General features: G+C 51.4%; 2 protein-coding genes, 1 long non-coding RNA gene and 1 other non-coding gene across 13 annotated transcripts in view; 1 reads left to right on the forward strand and 3 right to left on the reverse strand.

The window, feature by feature from the left end:
• Window positions 1–19,202, reverse strand: part of VRK3 (VRK serine/threonine kinase 3) — a 174,088-nt gene that overhangs the window by 93,232 nt on the left and 61,654 nt on the right. The window contains exon 13 of one of the 2 annotated variants that reach the window (XR_013410073.1): window positions 16,207–16,277. The exons of the other annotated variant lie outside the window; for it this stretch is intronic. The gene's annotated coding sequence lies outside the window, so the exon portion shown is untranslated. Of the gene's footprint in view, window positions 1–16,206; window positions 16,278–19,202 lie in introns of those variants that run through there. 2 annotated transcript variants of the gene reach the window in all.
• On the reverse strand, window positions 1,692–15,192 carry SIGLEC11 (sialic acid binding Ig like lectin 11). 9 transcript variants are annotated; one of them, XM_077980916.1, is made up of 11 exons: window positions 14,901–15,192; window positions 14,447–14,830; window positions 14,031–14,315; window positions 13,666–13,713; window positions 13,282–13,545; window positions 12,639–12,686; window positions 12,269–12,526; window positions 11,909–12,217; window positions 3,943–4,039; window positions 3,529–3,610; window positions 1,692–2,654 (listed from the first exon to the last, which is right to left on the reverse strand). In XM_077980916.1, the coding sequence occupies exons 1-11, from the start codon at window positions 15,046–15,048 to the stop codon at window positions 2,388–2,390; spliced, it is 2,190 nt and encodes a 729-aa protein (XP_077837042.1). In that variant the 5' UTR covers window positions 15,049–15,192; the 3' UTR covers window positions 1,692–2,387. The 9 variants fall into 9 exon arrangements, 8 of the variants coding, with proteins under 8 accessions (XP_077837042.1, XP_028694668.2, XP_077837048.1 ...); XR_013410062.1 differs by lacking the exon at window positions 11,909–12,217 and having other exon boundaries at window positions 3,943–4,072; window positions 12,243–12,526; XM_028838835.2 differs by lacking the exon at window positions 11,909–12,217.
• On the reverse strand, window positions 1,730–1,942 carry LOC114674227 (small nucleolar RNA U3). Its single transcript, XR_003725245.1, has one exon. It is a non-coding gene; the product is annotated as a small nucleolar RNA U3 (small nucleolar RNA).
• On the forward strand, window positions 4,941–6,892 carry LOC144337254 (uncharacterized). Its single transcript, XR_013410108.1, has 2 exons — window positions 4,941–6,013; window positions 6,301–6,892. It is a non-coding gene; the product is annotated as an uncharacterized LOC144337254 (long non-coding RNA).

Genomic DNA, 19,202 nt, shown 5'->3' on the forward strand with positions numbered 1-19,202 from the left:
TCCATCCATGTCCCTGCAAAGGATATGATCTCATCCTTTTTTATGGCTGCATAGTATTCCATGGTGTATATGCACCACATTTTCTTTATCCAGTCTATCATTGATGGGCATTTGGGTTGATTCCATGTCTTTGCTATTGTGAATAGAAAAGCAGAGATTTATTGAAGACAGTTCAGGGTAGTAGCGGGATCCAGCCAGCAGCTCAAGAGGCTCCCCAATTAGGGTTTGTAATAAGCTAGAAGGAACCTGGCAACACCCCTAGGCGCCCTTCAGAGACCTCCAATTGGTTACATGCTATGAAGGATTGGCTCACGACCAATCAGGGGCCATAGCGGAGACCCGGCCCGCAGTCAATCAGAGGCTATGTGGCTTGTTATCATGGGAGCGAGAATGTGCCCTGTGCACCACACCTGCGCTCTCCTGTCTGTAGGAACTGGCTGCACCTGCTGAGCTCCCGTTCCCCTAATCCCCTATTCTCCTGCCACAAAACTCATGGAAACAAAGTAGAATTAGAACCGTGGTTGCTGGGGGTTAGGAGGAGAGAAAAATGGACAGATGTCAGTAAAAGGGTAGAAACTTGGAGTTACAAGATCAGGTCAGCCCAACATGGTGGCTCACACCTGTAATTTTAGCACTTTTGGAGGCTGAGGTGGGAGGATTGCTTGAGGCCAGGACTTTGAGACCAGACTGGGCAACATAGTGAGTTCTTGTTTCTTTTCTTTTCTTTCTTTTTTGTTTTGAGACCGAGTTTTGCTTTTGGCATCCAGGCTGGAGTGCAATGGCGTGATCTCAGCTCACTACTACCTCTGCCGCCCGGGTTTAAGTAATTCTCCTGCCTCAGTCTCCCTAGTAGCTGGGATTAGAGACATCCACCACCATGCCCTGCTAATTTTTGAATTTTTAGTAGACACAGCATGATTACAGGCATGAGGCCTGCCTTGGCCTCCCAAAGTGCTGGGATTACAGGCGTGAGCTACCATGCCTGGCCTTATTTATTTTTGAGACAGAGCCTCACTCTGTTGCCCAAGCTGGAGTGCAGTGGTGCAATCTCGGCTCACTGCAACCTCTGCCTCCTGAGTTCAAATGATTCTCGTGCCTCAGCCTCCTGAGTCACTGGGTCTGCAGGTGTGCCCCACTACATCTGGCTAATTTTTGTGTTTTTGGTAGAGATGGGTTTTCACCAGGTTGGCCAGGCTGGTCTTGAACTCCTGACCTCATGTGGTCTGCCCGCCTCAGCCTCCCAAAGTGCTGGGATTACAGATGTGAGCGACCGTGCCTGGCCTGGGTGCCTTGTTTTAATGACTTCCTTTCTGTCCCACAATAGCCCTGTGATTTAGGTTTATTGTGTCCGTTTTACTGAGGAGTAAGATGACTTGCCCAAACTCAGGCTCTATTTATTTATTTATTTATTTAGACACAGAGTCTCACTCTGTCACCCAGGCTGGAGCGCAGTGGGACGATCTCAGCTCACTGCAACCTCTGCCTCCCGGGTTCAACCAATTATCTGCCTAGTCTCCCCAGTAACTGGGATTACAGGCACCCACCACCATGCCCGGCTAATTTTTCTGTTTTTAGTAGAGATGGGGTTTCACCGTCTTGCCCAGGCTGGTCTTGAACTCCTGACCTTGTGATCCACCCACCTCAGCCTCCCAAAGTGCTGAGATTACAGGTGTGAACCACCACGCACAGCCTTTTTTTTTTTTTTTTTTTTTTTAATGTTAAAATGGGAACCACTAGGACTTGGTTCTCTCACTCTCCCTCTTTTGAAGGAGGAGAATGGTTATCAATGGGGAATGACGGTTGCAGCAAAGCAATCCCAGGAGCTGGCTTCTCGTTCTGGAGAGCGCCCTGTGCCTCCTCTGCCTGGTTTCCTGTGCTTTACACATCCAGAGAAGCTTCTGTAGTAATGAACCATAGACACGATGCCTCAAAGTGTCATCTTCAAACTCGCTGTGAATTGAAAGTATAATCTTCAGCCAGGTACGGTGGCTCACGTCTGTAATCCCAGCACTTTGGTAGGCAGAGGCAGGCAGATTGCTTGAGCCCAGGAGTTCAAGACCAACCTGGGAAACACAGCGAAACCCTGTCTCTACTAAAAATACAAAAATGAGCCTGGCGTGATGGCTCACAATTGCAGTCCCAGGTACTCGGGAGGCTGAAATAGGAGGATCACTTCAATCTGGCAGGTTGAGACTACAGTGAGCTGAGATTGCAGCACTGCACTCCAGCCTGGGGGACAGAGTGAGACCCTGTCTCAAAAAAAAGAGTCTAATCTTCAAACTCAAGCTCTTCATTGGGGATGGGGCTGAAATCTGAGTCCAGTTCTGGCTGTCACACCAGCACGACTCCCACGCACTTGCTGGTGTCCTGTTTCCATGGAGAACTCTTCACTTTGGAACCATCCCTAACGTCTCCTTCTCCAACTGAAGCCCAGAGCCCAGGCCCCTCGGGGGCTGTCCCTTGTGGATCTTGATCTCCGAGTACTCAGTGCTGCTGGGGGCCTCCTGGTCCTCAGGCTCCCGGAGCCTCATCCCTTGGAAGCTGAGGGAGGCGTAGTAGACCTCCTGCTCTTCCCCCTGCCCTGGGGTGGGGGTGGCTGCACCTGGGGGCAGGTGGTCTTGGGAGCTGCCTGCTGAGCATTCATGCTGCTGACCCTGAATGCAGGGAAGAAAGGGAGTCAAATTAGGATCATGGGGGCTAAGCGAGAGCAAGGAGGATGCACAAGAGGACCTGGAAGCTGAGCATTTCCTGTTTCACCTACTCATTCCACAGACGCTGGCTGGGCCCTCGTTCTTTCACTCATTCAGCAAATATTTGAGAACAATACATCTGGCTCTTGGTAATTCACTGCCAGGCTCATAAAATCCTCACCACAATCCAGACTCATAAAATCCTTACTCCAATCTACTGGGGAGACACTATGGTCCCCATGATCAGATGGAGAAATGGAGGCTGAGTAAATTCCCCAAACCCACACATCTAAGCAGTGGTCAGGCCAGGATTCACGTCCAGGTCTCTCTGACTCCAGCACCCGCTGCCTTTATGGAACAGCTCCCCTGTGCCAGCCCCTGGATATTCCCAGGGGAACTAGAGAGACACCATCCCTGACCTCAGGCAGCTTGCAGTGTGGAAGGAGAGGCAGACATTAAAGCTCTAGTCAATCAAGTTACTATCTAATTGCAAATTATGAGTGGATGCCCAGGAAGGAGGAGGTGTGAGAAAGACAGGGATTTGCTTGGACCTGGACTGACCTCAGGGACCTCGGAAGATCTACTCAAACACAAAGATCTACTCGAGCACAGGCAGAGTATGGACAGGCCCGGGGAGGCCTTGGCTCTGGGAGGGGACATGGGGAGCAAGGGGGAGGGTGCCCCCCAGATCATGGGACTTGGGACTACATTGATGGGGACCCAGGAGCAAAATCTTATTTGGGGCACAATGATTCTGCAAGGCACCAAGAGGAGTGCCCATGGCCATCCAGGAAAGGGGAACAGCTGGGGCCCCAGCAGACAGAGGTTGGGCTCTCACCTGGGAGATGGGCCCCAGGGTGGAGGGCACGTCCTGCTCCGCTGCTGCCCTCTTGCGAGCTTCTTTCCTGCAGGTCTTCACCCTGAGGGAAGAAGCACTGGCCTTCAGTCTTCAGGCTGGCCCAGAGCCTGGGGTGACTGCTTCCTACATGGCTTAGCAGAGGCTGGAAGGCCGTGGAGGCCAGTGGGGTGGGGACATATCCATGGGGTGACTTCCACAGTGAGAACTGGGGATGCTCATAGATGGCCTGGATCAGGGCTCTGGAGCAGACCCCTGCTCTGATTTTCTTGCCCAAGGCCCAGTTCTTACACCCACTGCCCCATCTAGATTCCTGCAGCGGGGACTGTCTGGGATTCTAGAACCCTCTCCCTTCCCACACTCTGCATTGCCTGCCCTCCCAGGGATGACACTTACCCGAAGATGACGAGGCAGGAACAGAGAGCGAGCAGGGCAGTGACACCAGCTCCCAGGGCAGTCCCCAGGCCAACTCCTCCCCCACGCTGCAGCTTCCCTGCATGGGAGCAGGGTTTGGGGTGGTGTTCTCCTAGCCCTGAGACCCTCCTGTCCCTTCCTCCCACAGACCTAGAGCTCTCAGATTCTTCATCCCCCACTGAGGCAGAAATTTAAAAATAAATATGCATTCATTCACTCCAAGAAAAGTAACAGGCAAGGCAAGGGTTAAAAAAAAAAAAAGGAACAAGTTTTCCTCTGCTTAGCAAGCTCACTCCAAGGACAGTTATGAGATAATACTGTTTAAAAAGCCAAGGCCAAAGGAATAGGCTCCAGACACACCCCCTTCCAGAGCAAGGTTGAAAGAAAAAAAGAAAAACAAATTCCTTTCTGCTACTCCTTTCCCTGGCTTCTTAAGCACAACTATGTTTTACAAATGTCTGTATTTAGCCAGTTCTTTTTTTTTTTTTTTTTTTTTTTGGACACAGCTACAAGGCACCAGCTATGCAAAGCCACAAGTTATGCTATACTATAAATCATGTGACCTATCATATAATTAACTGCCTCTGTTTTACTTTCGTAAGTCCGCTCATAAAAACCCTGCTCTGTGTTTGTTTAATGCTCAGCTTTTTAGATGCGAATCTACTGAGCTGATGTGCACCTAAGATAAACAATCCTCCTGTTCTCCCCATCGGTCTCTCCAGTCCTCAGTTTCCCGCAGCATTTTTGGCGACCACGAAGGGACCAGAGACGGCAGGTTTACTGCCTCCTTTGCCCCTGGGGGCTGGAGCCCTGGGCCTCGGGAGACCTGTGACCCCAGGTGCCACCAGGAGAACGTTAGCCTGGAGAAGAAATCACCTCTCCACTGACCTGGTGCCCCTACCTAGCAGCACAACAAAACCTGAAAGGAGCTACAGAACGATTTCAGAAACAGTGCACTTCAGGAACCGCAGTAATTTGGGGCCCAAGGCAGGAGACCCATCCCGTAGGGGTGGAAGGGGAGCCTGATCACTTCCTGGGGTGTGCCTAGTAGTCCAATCCAGAGGGGCTGGGGACAGCGAAGAGTGGCTTGTCGATTTGGATGAAAATCACACCCCAATCAATACAGGACATGAGAATGACTTGCTAAGTCGATTAGGAAAAGGAAACAGGAGGTGGCGAGCCACCCCAACTAAGAAACTGGAGGTGGCGAGAGTAGCTTGCCACCCCAATTAGGACCATAGGAACTGGGAGTGGGGAAGTGTGTAAAAGTGTGTAAATGTAGAGGCCTAATTAGGCTCATCAGTCACAAAGTGAGAAGTCACAAATCTCTTAGTGTGGACTTGGTGCTCCAAGCAAAGTGTGGGGCCGACTACGACTAGCGGCGATCTGCATACGGCTAACCGGAGCTGTCCTACAGCTCAGAGTCGTAGCAGGAATAAGGAACTCTCCAAAGTCAAGTAGTGTCTAAAAACTCCCATAATAGGAGACGGTATAGTCGGCGGAAATGAGAGGAAGAGCGAGTGAGTGCACTGAGCCGTAAAGAAAGGAATAGAAGGAAAGTCATCAAAACTTACTCCATTGAAGCGCATGTCACAAAACTTTAAGAAAGGTTTTTCAGGGGATTATAAAGTTAAGCGAATCCCCCAGAGGTTGAGAACTCTCTGTGAATTAGAATGACTTTCCTTTGATGTTGGATGGCTGACTGAAGAAACTGTAGACTAGGAAACAATTGGACACGTATTTAAGATGGTGACAGCCTGAGTATCCTTATCAGTTTCCTTATATTGATTCATGGTTACATATAGGACAGACAAGACCAACCTGGATCCAGCCCTGTTTAGCAGCTTATTGCAAAACACTTGTAGCCCGAGCCAAAAGTAAAAGAGCGAGCAGCTTCGCTGACTGACAGGAAGTTAAAAGAAAAATCCCAGAAAGAGCAATAGAAGCCAGTTTTGCAACAGCTGCCAGAGGAAACAGAGATTCCTCCTCCATATATGTCCCAGCCTACCCACCTTTACTGAGGCCAACAGCCCTCCAGGAACCAAATTCAGGAGCTAGCACGCCCCAAGTCTCACCCTGAAGGGAAGGATCGGAGCCTCAAAAGGCCAGGGAAGGAAGTGAAAAGAGTCAAGCAGGCCGTCTCAGATCTGGCCGTGCTTGAGCTATGCAAATGCCTGTCAGGGAGATGTGAGGACCCATTTATTATAATAACCAAGGCCAGGTTCAGGGGGCAAACGAACCTTCATCCATCAGCCCTTTTTGACTACTGATCTACTAAACTGGAAACCCCATACTCCCTCCTACACAGAGAAGCCCCAAGCCCTTACAGATCTGATGCAGTCCATCTTTCTGACACACAATCCACCCTGGCCAGATTGCAAGCAGCTTTTCCTAATGTGATTTAACACTAAAAAGTGCAAGAGAGTAACATAGGCAGCTCTCCGCTGGCTAAAACCCCACGTACCAGCAGAGGCAGGGCGTGCTCAGGCATGCACTCAAGGTCAGTTCTCAGACCCAGATCCTGACTAGGACCCAGAGGATGCAACTCAGCTTCAGCGTTTGCAAAGGTACCGAGAGGCACTTCTGCAAGGCGTGAAAGCTGGTGGAAAGAAAGCAATTAATAGAAGAAAAATTTCAAAAGTGCTTCAGAGAGCTGATGACAACCCAAGTCAGTTTTATAAAAAACTTCGTGAAGCATTCCAGCTTTACACCCCATTTGACCCTGAGGCTGCTGAAAATCAGCGCATGGTAAGCATTAGGCAGGGATCTAGACCCGACATGGCAGCGCCACCCGACGTAGCAGGCCCTTTGTTCGAGACTTCCCTTCCTCTTTGTTTTTTATTTTTTTTTATTTTTTTTTGAGATGGAGTCTTACTCTGTCGCCCAGGCTGGAGTGCAGTGGCCGGATCTCAGCTCACTGCAAGCTCCGCCTCCCGGGTTCACGCCATTCTCCTGCCTCAGCCTCCCGAGTAGCTGGGACTACAGGCGCCCGCCACCTCACCCAGCTAGTTTTTTGTATTTTTTTGGTAAAGACAGGGTTTCACCGTGTTAGCCAGGCTGGTCTCGATCTCCTGACCTCGTGATCCACCCGTCTCAGCCTCCCAAAGTGCTGGGATTACAGGCTTGAGCCACTGCGCCCGGCCTTCCCTTCCTCTTTGAACACACCTGCAGACTTGCATACATCAGAGGTTCCGGCTGGGCAACCACACTCGCCCATGACCTGCAGCTCACCTGCATTCCACAAGTTCGTAAAAAGCAGTTCCGGTTGACAGTTTCCAAAGACCCCTTCCTCATGACCCTTACTTGACTCCTGCCCTAGTAGTTTCAAGACCCCCCAGGCCCTGTTTGTACAACCAGCTTCCCTACCTCTCGGGCTATAAAAAGCCCCTACCCTTCTCCCTCAGCGCGACTTCCTCGGCCCGCAGCTTTGGACCGAGGAACCTCACCCGCGAGTCCTAATAAAGGCTATTCTCACTGCCATTTGCCTTGTGTCTTCATTCCCGGTTTGGCTCCAGCCTCAGTTTACCTTTACAGTAAGCATAGTCTTTGTAGGGCAAGCCTGGGGTGACATCAAGCGGAAACTGCAGGCATGAATGCCACCCAGCTTATAAAAGTGACCACCAAGATGTACATTAACCGTGACCAGGGAACAAACCGGGAAAGAGCAAAAGCAACAAGCGAGGCGCCAAGCAGCTAGGCACACCAAGGGTTAAGTCCCTCTCCCCAGCCCGGCTCTATCTGGAAAAAGAGGGGGGCGGGGACTGGCCCCTGGAAGATAAGCAAAAAAAAAAAAAAGAAAGGCATAATTCTTACAACTTGCGGCAGGCACCTACCAAGCCTCAGGGCCAATAGCAGCCCAGGAGTGGACTACGGCTGTTCAGATCCTACCTAGCCCCAAAAAGTAAGTGTGAAAATGAAAAAAAAAACATCTGGCTAACTTGGTGAAACCCTGTTTCTACTAAAAATACAAAAAATTAGCCGGGTGTGGTGGCGGGCACCTGTAGTCCAAGCTGCTCAGGAGGCTGAGGCAGGAGAATGGCGTAAACCCGGGAGGCGGAGCTTGCAGTGAGCCGAGATCGCATCACTGCACTCCAGCCTGGGCGACAGAGTGAGACTCCATCTCAAAAAAAAAGGAAAAAAGAAAAATCAGAAAGAGGAAAGACAGATGGCAATGCGTGCACCGGGGCGGGGCCCATGCCGTTGCCCAGCCCCACTGGCCAGCTGTAGGAGCAGGAGAACTCAGGAAGGAAAAAGGAAGCAGAACATAGGCTGACAAAAAAGGCCAGTCGGTTGGCGGCAGCCCTCATAAAAAGAAAAATTAGAAGGCTGGGCACGGCGGCTCGCACCTGTAATCCCAGCACTTTGGGAGGCTGACGTGGGCAGATTATAGGGTCAGGAGATCGAGACCGTCCTGGCTAACACAGTGAAACTCCATCTCTACTAAAAATACAAAAAATTAGCCAGGTGAGGTGGAGGGCGCTTTTGTCCCAGGTACTCCGGAGGCTGAAGCAGGAGAATGGCATGAACCTGCAAGGTGGAGCTTGCAGTGAGCCGAGATCGCCCCACCGCACTCCAGCCTGGGCGACAGAGCGAGACTCCGTCTCAAAAAAAAAAAAAAGAAAGAAAGAAAGAAAAATAAGCAGTGTGAAAGGATATGGACACAGACGTGGATGTGGAAAAGGTCAAGTTAGGCAGGGATTTAAGAGCCGACCAAGGCTATAGAGGGATCAATGTGCAAAATGCAAAAAGAAAGGACACTGGAAGGATAAATGTCCAGAAGGTAATAAGGGAAATGGCCAAGGCTGCGAGGCAAAGAAGCCATTGGCCAAGGGCTCCTGCACCTTAAAGGAACCAAATACTTATCTGATCAGGCTGGCAGGAGCTGAAGGATGTGAGGACCAGGACAGACTGGGCTCCTTCTCATTAGCCCTCTAGGAACCCATGGTCACATTAAAAGTTGAAGGCAGCAAAATTCTGCCATATCTGGATTCCACGTTTCTCACTGATGGCTAAGCCATTATATAAAGTTACAAAGCAGGGGGGAAAAAAAAAAACCCTCCTTGCCTGTAATCCCAGCACTTTGGGAGGCCGAGGCGGGTGGATTACAAGGTCAGGAGATGGAAACACAGTGAAACCCTGTCTCTACTAAAAAAACAAAACGGTGGGCGCCTGTAGTCCCAGGTACTGGGAAGGCTGAGGCAGGAGAATCGCTTGAATCTGGGAGGCGGAGGTCGCAGTGAGCCGAGATTGTGCCATTACACTCCAGCCTGGGCAACAAGAGCGAAACTCTGTCTCAAAAAAAAAAAAAAAAAAAAAAAAAGGCCGGGCGCGGTGGCTCAAGCCTGTAATCCCAGCACTTTGGGAGGCCAAGACGGGCGGATCACGAGGTCAGGAGATCGAGACCATCCTGGCTAACACGGCAAAACCCCGTCTCTACTAAAAAATACAAAAAAAACTAGCCGAGTGAGGTGGCGGGCGCCTGTAGTCTCAGCTACTCGGGAGGCTGAGGCAGGAGAATGGCGTAAACTCGGGAGGTGGAGCGTGCAGTGAGCCGAGATCTGGCCACTGCACTCCAGCCTGGGCGACAGAGCGAGACTCTGTCTCAAAAAAAAAAAAAAAAAAGCTTGCTTATAAACTTTACCAAAATGCCCTGTGCTGGAGACTATGGGTACATGCTAGCGTTTATTTATACCTTTTCAGGATAGGTTGAAGTTTTCCCCACCAGAACAGAAAAAGCACGAAAAGTAACTAAAGTGCTGTTAAAACACATTATCCCCAGGTTTGGACTGCCTCTAACTTTAAAGTCAAACAATGCGCCGGCATGTGTAGCTAAAATAGTGCAAGATTTAACACGACTGTTAAAAATAAAATAGAAGTTACACACAGCCTATCGGCCGCAAAGTTCAAAAACGTGGAACACATGAATCAGATACTCAAGTGTCTACTGAAGAAATATTGCCAGGAAACTCATCTGAGATAGAATGAGTTTCTATCTCAGAAACTCAGGTCTTGCCTATGGTCCTCCTCCAAGTCAGGTGCACCCCCACCAAACAAACTGGGTATTCGCCCTATGAGATTTTGTTCGCTTGGGTGGCCGACAGGGCGCAATGGCACCCCAAATCATAAGTCAAATTAAAGGTGATCTCCGGCCGGGCAAAGTGGCTCACACCTGTAATCCCAGCACTTTGGGAGGCCGAGGTGGGCGGATCACCTGAGGTTGGGAGTTCAAGACCAGCCTGACCAACATGGAGAAACCCTGTCTCTACTAAAAATACAAAATTAGCTGGGCATGGTGGCGCACGCCTGTAATACCAGCTACTTGGGAGGCTGAGGCAGGAGAATCGCTTGAACCTGGGAGCAGGAGGTTGTGGTGAGCCGAGATGGTGCCACTGCACTCCAGCCTGGGTGTCAAGAGCGAAACTCCATCTCAGAAAAAAAAAAAAAAAGGTGATCTCCAGGAACTAAAGGAATTAACCTTAAAAAAGCAAATGCACGCCTGTAGTCCCAGCTACTCGGGAGGCTGAGGCAGGAGAATGGCGTGAACCCGGGAGGCGGAGCTTGCAGTGAGCCGAGATCGCGCCACTGCACTCCAGCCTGGGCGACAGAGCGAGACTCCGTCTCAAAAAAAAAAAAAAAAAAAAAAAAAGCAAATGCAGGCTTTAAAAATAGCCATGCAAAGTGTGTGTAGTTAGGTACATGAAAGAATGCCTATAAACCTGACACGCCTTTAAACCTAGAAACTCTGTTTAAGTTAAGAAGTAAAATTCAACTTCTCTAGGACCCATGGGGGATGGGCCCCATACTATAATCTTGTCCACTGCTACTGCTGTTAAAAGTTGTAGGTGTTGTGGCCCAGCGCGGTGGCTCACATCTGTAATTCCAGCACTTTGGGAGGCCGAGGCAGGCGGATCACGAGGTCAGGAGATCGAGACCATCCTGGCTAACATGGTGAAACCCCGTCTCTATTAAAAATACAAAAAAAAAAAAAAATATATATATATATATATACAAAAAATTAGCTGGGCGTGGTGGCGGGCGCCTGTAGTCCCAGCTACTTGGAAGGCTGAGGCAGGAGAATGGCGTGAACCCCGGAAGCGGAGCTTGCAGTGAGCTGAGATCCAGGCACTGCAGCCTGGGTGACAGAGAGAGACTCCGTCTCAAAAAAAAAAAAAAAAAAAAGACAAATTCTTTTACTGTCACTCCTTTCCCTGGCTTCTTAAGCATAATTATGTTTTACAAATGTTTGTATTTAACCAGTTCTTGTTTTTCTTTCGACACAGCTACAAGGTCACAAGTTATGCACTATGTAATTAACTGCTTTTGTTTTACTTTTGTAAGTCTACTTACAAAAACCCTGCTGTGTCTTTATTTAATGCTCAGCTTTTGAAATGTAAATCCACTAAGCCGGTACTTACCTTTTTTTTTTTTTTTTTTTTTTTTTTTTTTTTTTTTTGAGGCGGAGTCTCGCTCTGTCGCCCAGGCTGGAGTGCAGTGGCGCGATCTCGGCTCACTGCAAGCTCCGCCTCCCGGGTTCCCGCCATTCTCCTGCCTCAGCCTCCCGAGTAGCTGGGACTACAGGCGCCGCCACCACGCCCGGCTAATTTTTTTGTATTTTTAGTGGAGACGGGGTTTCATTGTGTTAGCCAGGATGGTCTCGATCTCCTGACCTCATGATCCGCCCGTCTCGGCCTCCCAAAGTGCTGGGATTACAGGCTTGAGCCACCGCGCCCGGCCTACCGGTACTTACCTTAAATAAACAATCCTCCTATTCTCCAATCCTCCTATTCTCCATATGGCTCTCTTCGGTCCTCAGTTTCCCGAAACACCACCAGCCACAGAGCAGGGACTTTGTCTCCATCCCTTCCCACCACGCCCAGCCCCTCTCCCCACAACCCTGAACCTTCATCTTCCTAGGATCCTGTGTCTCAGACCCCCACAGTCCCCTCACCTGGTGGCAGCTGGAAGACGGAGCCACTCCGGGCCCCATGGACGTTCCAGGCCTCAGAGCTGAGCCTGAGGCCAGAGCTGAGCCCTCCATGGAGGCTCAGGGAGCTGTTGGTCCAGGGCCCAACTGAGCTGGGGGTGACCTCGAAGGAGCCCTGGCTGCTCTTCCCCTCCAGCAGCTCCTCCCCAAGCCACCAACGCAGAGAGGGGGCCGGGCTGGCTTGGGAGGAGCAGCTGCAGTGCAGACCCTCAGCCTCCCGGGAGCAGGAGGGGCCCAAGAGCTGTTGGGGGGTCTGTGGGACGGAGGACAGGACTCAGCAGGGGCCCCTTCCTGGGACCCAGGTGCCCCCCTTTCCCCACTCACGGTGCACGGTGAGGCTGAGAGAGATGTGCTGGGAGCCCAGCGGGTGCTGAGCGTGGCAGGTGAACTCTCCTTCTTGCTCCACTTGAACCCGAGGCAGCTCCAGGACCCCGGGGTCTGAGGGCTGGGAGGAGCCCACGGTCTGTCCCCCCTGGGTCCAGCTCAGCCTGGCTGGGGGGCTGCTGTGGGTGACACAGACCAGGCGCAGGCTTTGGCCCTCCAGGACCGGGAGGGACGTGCCGTTCCCGAGGTTTTCCAGGACTAGGGAAGGAAGGGGCAGAATCCATGTGCAGCTCAGGGCTCCGGGACCCTCCAGATTCCTGGGCCCCAGTTTGGCACCGAGAGGCCCTGGCTCCTCTGTCCCCTTTCCTACCTGTCCTGTTTGCTTGGGAAACCATCACTCTCAGGTTCTCTGGAGGATCTGAAATGGAGAGAGGGGACCGGCTCTAGACGGGCCAGGGGCTTCCCTCTGGGTAAAGGGAAGCGTCCTGGAGAATGAGGTGGGGGAAGTGGGTGGGATAGAAGGGCAGTGCAGAATCACCCACTGAGTCCCAGACACAAACTGCATGAGGGTCTACACAGGTAAGAATATCAGTCCCTGGCCAGGCGAGGTGGCTCATGCCCAGCACTTTCGGAGGCCGGGGCAGGTGGATCACGAGGTCAGGAGATCGAGACCATCCTGGCTAACATGGTGAAACCCCATCTCTACTAAAAATACAAAAAATCAGCCAGGAGTGGTGGTGGGCGCCTGTAGTCCCAGCTACTGGGGAGGCTGAGGCAGGAGAATGGCGTGAACCTGGGAGGCGGAGCTTGCAGTGAGCTGAGATCATGCCACTGCACCCCAGCCCGAGAGACAAAGCAAGACTCTGTCTCAAAAAAACAACAAAAAAAAGAATGTCAGTCCCTGAGACCTGGCGCTCTAGACCCCCTCAGCTCTGGGACCCTGAGCCCAGCCCCTGCATCCCCACCTGTTCTGCCCTCCCGATGGACCCCAGGCCCCTGCTGGGCGCACTCACACTGCACAGAGAGGTCCAGGGCTCGCTGCTGGGAGCCAAGCCTGTTCTCCGCTCGGCAGGTGTAGCGCCCTGAATCCCCGGCCTTCACCCCGGGCAGCTCCAGCCCCAGGGTTCTGGGGCCCCAGGGGTGGGACAAGGAGAGGACTCTGTCCTGCAGGACCCAGCTCAGCGTGGCGGGGGGCTGGCTGTCAGCAGCACAGAGGAGCCGCAGGAACTGGCCTTTCCGGGCTTCCAGATGTGTGAGATTTTCCTGGGGTTTCAGGGCTGAACCAGAAGAGAGAGAGAGAGAGAGGCTACAGGGAGGAGCATATCCCCTCACCTTCATGAAAATTTTTCATCTCCTAAAGAGGACTGGCCCAGCCCCAGCCCCACGGCCCTCAGTACCTGACGTGTTGTCCCGCGAAATGCTGATAACAAGGTCTCTGGGGGCGTCTGTAACAAGATTGTGAGCTGGCTACAGGGAGGGCCAGTTTGTTCCTCACACCTGGAAAAAACTCCCTCCGGGAAAAGAAAGTGGGAACATCCCAGGAAAGACAACTGACAACCAGAGCTGAGGCTCACAGGTGTGGACAGAGGACCAGACGCCATTCCCATCCCCCTCCCAGGGCTGAGCCCGCATCCTGGGACCTCAAGGCTTCCTCTCCCTGGACGCTCCTGAGCTGGCAGCCGCTCCACTGCCCCACTGGGCTCCTCCACCTCCCCACCCACCGGGTCTGTCTGCACGCCCCACCATCCCAGGCCACACTCACAGGCCACACGGAGTCGGACGGTCCTCTGTGCGCTCACACCCTTTCTGGAGAAGTCCACGTGGCAGGTGAGGTCGGTGTCGTGGTCCTGGGGGCTGGGCGTGAAGCTGATCACTGAGAAGTGGGAGGTTGTTGGTTTGGTTCCTTGGGAGGAGAGGGCAGTCCCCGTCCAGGAGAAAGAAGGGGCTGGACATTCCTCGGAGGCCCAGTTAAACACACAGATGACCGTCACTGGCTGCCCGGGCTCCAGAGTCTCAGGGATGTAGACATCAGGCTTCTGAGTCAGGGCTGGGACAGCGACATGGGTGAGGGGTTCTAATGCTGCAGGGGTCCCTGAGGGCCCTCTCTGCTCAGCCCATAGCCTGCCCCCAGGGTCCCTCTCCAGTGTGAGAGGCAGCGGTTCCCATCCCATTCCATACCTGTTACTTTTAGAAGGAACCCATTGTTCCTGAAATTATATCTCACATATGTTCCTCTCTCCACCCGAAAGAAGTACTGTGCCTCATCCTCCCTCTGCGCGTCTCTGATCACCAAGGAGCAGCTCCCCTTGCCGGGATCCCCAGTGAGCTGGAATCGGCCCCGGGCGCTCATTTCCACCTCTCGACTTGGGTTGTTTGTGGCCACAGGAGCACCCGTATTTGTGTTGGTCCCTTCTTTGAACCAGTAGCCATAAGCAGCAGTAGACTCGTTCCAGCCATCCCAGGGGTAGGAGAGGTTGCAAGGCACCATGATGCACAGGCCCTCCTGCACCGTCACCTGCTTCTGCACTTGAAGACTGTAACTGGGATCCTTGTTCAGGGACCCTGGGGAGATGCAGAGGCTCAGCGGCGGCCCCAGTCCCTGCATGGGACCCCCAACCGCCGACCCACTTACCCGCCCCCAGCACGGGCAGCAGCAGGGGCAGCAGCAGCATCTCTGGGCTCTGGGGCTGGGCCTGTCCCGGGACCATCCGGCTTCTGGGCCGGCCTGGCGGGGAAGGAAACTCCTCGAGCAGGAAGCCTGGCAGAGGGACAGTGACCATCCGCAGAGGAGGAGCCTTGGGAACCGCAATGTCCTGAAAGATCCTCTCCTGACTTCTCCTTTCACAGGGGAAGCAGCAGGGCAGAGGGCATGAGGCCAGCCCCAAACCAGGAAGGAGCCACCCTGGCCAGCCTTGGGCGTGGGCAGTGCTAGGAGGGGACTGTCAGGGGACACAGGTGAGTCATGGCTGCAGGTGAGGTGATGGCTGCAGAGTCCCATTCATTCATTCATTCATTCATTCATTCTCCAGGCAAAATCTACTCCATGCAGTGGGGGGAGGCAAAGAAGAGATGACCAACCAATCCCTGCCCACAGGATCCTCACCTCCACTTATGTCAACTCAGGGTCCCTGGGCTCCCGAAAGGCACTCAGCTCCCCTGCGTGTTGTGGGGCCGTCTCGGCAGCTTACAGCAGGCTCCCAGCTCCACAGTGAGTTGGGGGGCAGTGACATAAGACCCCAGCGAGCTCAGAGGGCCTCATGCTTGGGGTTTACTGCTCTGAGGTTGCCCCCTGGAGATTCTTAATAATTTATCTTTTGATCTGCGTTTTGTAAATGAGGTCTAATTGGTTCATGGAGCCCCACTGGGGAACTTGGGCCTTGCATCATAGGGTCACAGCTCTGTCCTCTCCCCACCCTGATGCCCAGACTAGTTTGTGGCTCAGCCCAGCCCCGATTACCCACCTGGGCATAGAGGGGGTCTGGGTTGTGCAGACTCAAGGGTAGGGACCCCAGCACCTTTGAGAGTCTGCACTGCCCACCCTCCCGATTCCCCAAGGCTGAGGATTTGGACATTAACTAGCAAATTTAAAACTCCATGAACAAAATGTGGTTTATCCATTTAATGGAGTATTCTTCACCCCTAAAAAGGAATGACATTCTGACACCTGCCAAACACAGATGGTCCTGAGAACATTATACTAAGTGAAAGAAACCAGACAATACTGCGTGATTCTGTTCATCTGATATGTCCAGAAGTGGCAAATGTAGAGACAGGAAGTAGATTTGTCATTGTTGGGAGGGGGGGCATGGTGGGAGAGAAGAATGGGAAGTGACAGTTTAATGGGTACATGGTTTCTTTTTTCAGTAATGGGAAAGTTCTGCAACTAGATGGAGCTGATGGTTGCACAAGAATGTGAACGTACTTATTGCCAATGAACTGTACTTTTTTTCTTTTTCTTTTCCCCTTTTGAGTCTTGCTTTGTCACCCAGGCTGAGTGCAGTGGTGCAATCTCGGCTCACTGCAACCTCTGCCTCCCAGTTTCAAGCAGTTCTCGTGCCTCAGCCTCCCGAGTGGCCGGGATTACAGGCATGCACCACCACGCCCAGCTGATTGTGCACTTTAAAATGATTAAAGTAGGCCGGACGCAGTGGCTCACACCTGTAATCCCAGCACTTTGGGAGGCCAAGGTGGGCAGATCACTTGAGGTCAGGAGTTCGAGACCAGCCTGGTCAACATGGTGAAAACTCGTCTCTATTAAAAATACAAAGATTAGGCTGGGTGCGGTAGCTCAAGCCTGTAATCCTAGCACTTTGGGAGGCTGAGGCGGGCGGATCACGAGGTTAGGAGTTTGAGACCAGCCTGACCAGCATGGTGAAACCCTGTCTCTACTAAAAATACAAAAAAATTAGCCGGACATGGTGGCGTGCACCTGTAGTCCCAGCTACTCAAGAGGCTGAGGCAAGGGAATTGCTTGAACCTGGTGGGCAGAGGTTGCAGTGAGCCACAATCATGCCACTGCACTCCAGCCTGGGCGACAGAGTGAGACTCTGTCTCAAAAAAAAAAAAAAAAAATTCAACTCAATATGGATCAGAGACTTAAATCTAAGACCTGAAACCAAAAAATTCTAGAAGATAACCTAGGAAAAACTCTTCAAGACATTGGTCTAGGTAGTGGTATGTATACCATTATCATGGAATATTACTCAGCCATAAGAAAAAAATGAAATAATGTCTTTTGCAACAACTTGAACGGAGCTGGAGGCCATTATTCCAAGTGAAGTAACTCAGGAATGAAAAATCAAATGCCATCTGTTCTCACTTTTAAGTGGGAGCTAAGCTATGGATACGTAAAGGCATACAGAGATCATGGACTATGATGTCATGGAGGCAGAGAGTAGAACAATAGTTATGAGAGCCCTAGAAGGGTGCATGGGTGGGTAGGTGGGGAATGAAGAGCTCTATCTAACAAATATACAGTTAGATAGAAGGAGTAGTTCTTATGTTTAATAGCAGAGTAGGGTGACTATAGTTAACAGTAACATATTGTAGTGGTGGCTCATGCCTGTAATCCCAACAATTTGGGAGGCTGAGACAGGCAGATTGCTTGAGCCTAGGAGTTTGAGGCCAGCCTGAGCAACATGGTGAAACCCCATCTCTATAAAAAAAAAAAGTACAAAAATTAAGTGGTGGTGCACACCTGTAGTCCCAAGTTGCTCAGGAGGCTGAAGTGGGAGGATTGCTTGAGCTTGGGGAGATCAAAGCTGCAGTGAGTCATGATCACACCACTGCACTCCAGCCTGGGTGACTGAGTAACCCTGTTTTTTTATTTTTTTGAGATGGAGTCTCACTCTGTCACCCAGGCTGGAGGGCAGTGGTGCGATCTCAGCTCACTGCAAGCTCCGCCTCCCAGGTTCACGCCACTCTCCCGCCTCAGCCTCCTGAGTAGCTGGAACTATAGGCGCCCGCCACCACATCTGGCTAATTTTTTTGTATTTTTAATAGAGACAGGGTTTCACCATGTTAGCCAGGATGGCCTTGATCTCCTGACCTCGTGATCCGCCCGCCTTGGCCTCCCAAAGTGCTGGGATTACAGGCATGAGCCACCGCGTCCGACCTCAGAGTGACCCTGTCTTAAAAATAAATAAATAAATAAATAACATATTGTATTTTTCTTTTTTTTTTTTTTGAGACGGAGTCTCACTCTGTCACCCAAGCTGGGGTGCAGTGGCCGGATCTCAGCTCACTGCAAGCTCCACCTCCCGGGTTCACGCCATTCTCCTGCCTCAGCCTCCCGAGTAGCTGGGACTACAGGCGTCCACCACCTCGCCCGGCTAGTTTTTTGTATTTTTTTTAGTAGAGACGGGGTTTCACCATGTTAGCCAGGATGGTCTCGATCTCCTGACCTTGTGATCCGCCCATCTCGGCCTCCCAAAGTGCTGGGATTACAGGTTTGAGCCACCGCGCCCGGCCCTTGTATTTTTCAAAATAGCTAGAAAAGAGGATTTGAAATGTTCCCAACATATAGAAATAATACATGTTTGAAGTGACAGATATTCAAATACCATGACTTGATTATACCATATTATATGCATGGCACAAAATATCACATATACCCCATAAATATGTACAAATATCACATATTAATAAAAATAATTTTTAAAAATCAACAAACCAGGGCTGGGCACAGTGGCTCACACCTGTAATCCCAGCACTTTAGGAGGCCGAGGCGGGTGGATCACCTGAGGTCAGAAGTTCAAGACCAGCCTGGTCAACATGGTGAAACCCCATCTCTACTAAATATACAAAAAATTAGCCAGGCGTGGTGGCAGGCACCAGTAATCCCAGCTACTCAGGAGGCTGAGGCAGGAGAATCGCTTGAACCTGAGAGGTGGAGGTTGTGGTGAGCCAAGATCATGCCATTGTGTTCCAGCCTGGGCAATAACAGTGAAACTTCACCTTAAAAAAAAAAAAAAAATCAACAAGCCAGACACAGTTGTTTACGCCTGTAAATGCTAGCACTTTGGGAGGCTGGGCAGGCAGATCACCTGAGGTCAGGAGTTCGAGACCAGCCTGCTCAACATGATGAAAGCCCATCTCTACTAAAAATACAAAAAATTAGCCGGGCGTGGTGGCGGGTGCCTGTAGTCCCAGCTACTTGGGAGGCTGAGGCAGGAGAATCACTTGGCCCCTGGGAGGCGGAGGTTGCAGTGAGCTGAGACTGCGCCATTGCACTCCAGCTGGGGTGACAGAGTGATACTCTGTCTCAAAAATAAAAAAAAAATAAATAAAAATCAACAAAAGAAAAAGTTTCATAGGGCAGGATCCAGAAGAGACAATGTGTGGGATTCCAATTGTCCTTTCCCAGTGAAATCATACAGAAAACACTAATGCTAGCAGTAAGGATGAGTGACAACATACACTAAGTATTGTCACC

This window comes from Macaca mulatta, chromosome 19 (assembly GCF_049350105.2).
Source record: "Macaca mulatta isolate MMU2019108-1 chromosome 19, T2T-MMU8v2.0, whole genome shotgun sequence".
NCBI classification, from domain to species: domain Eukaryota; kingdom Metazoa; phylum Chordata; class Mammalia; order Primates; family Cercopithecidae; genus Macaca; species Macaca mulatta.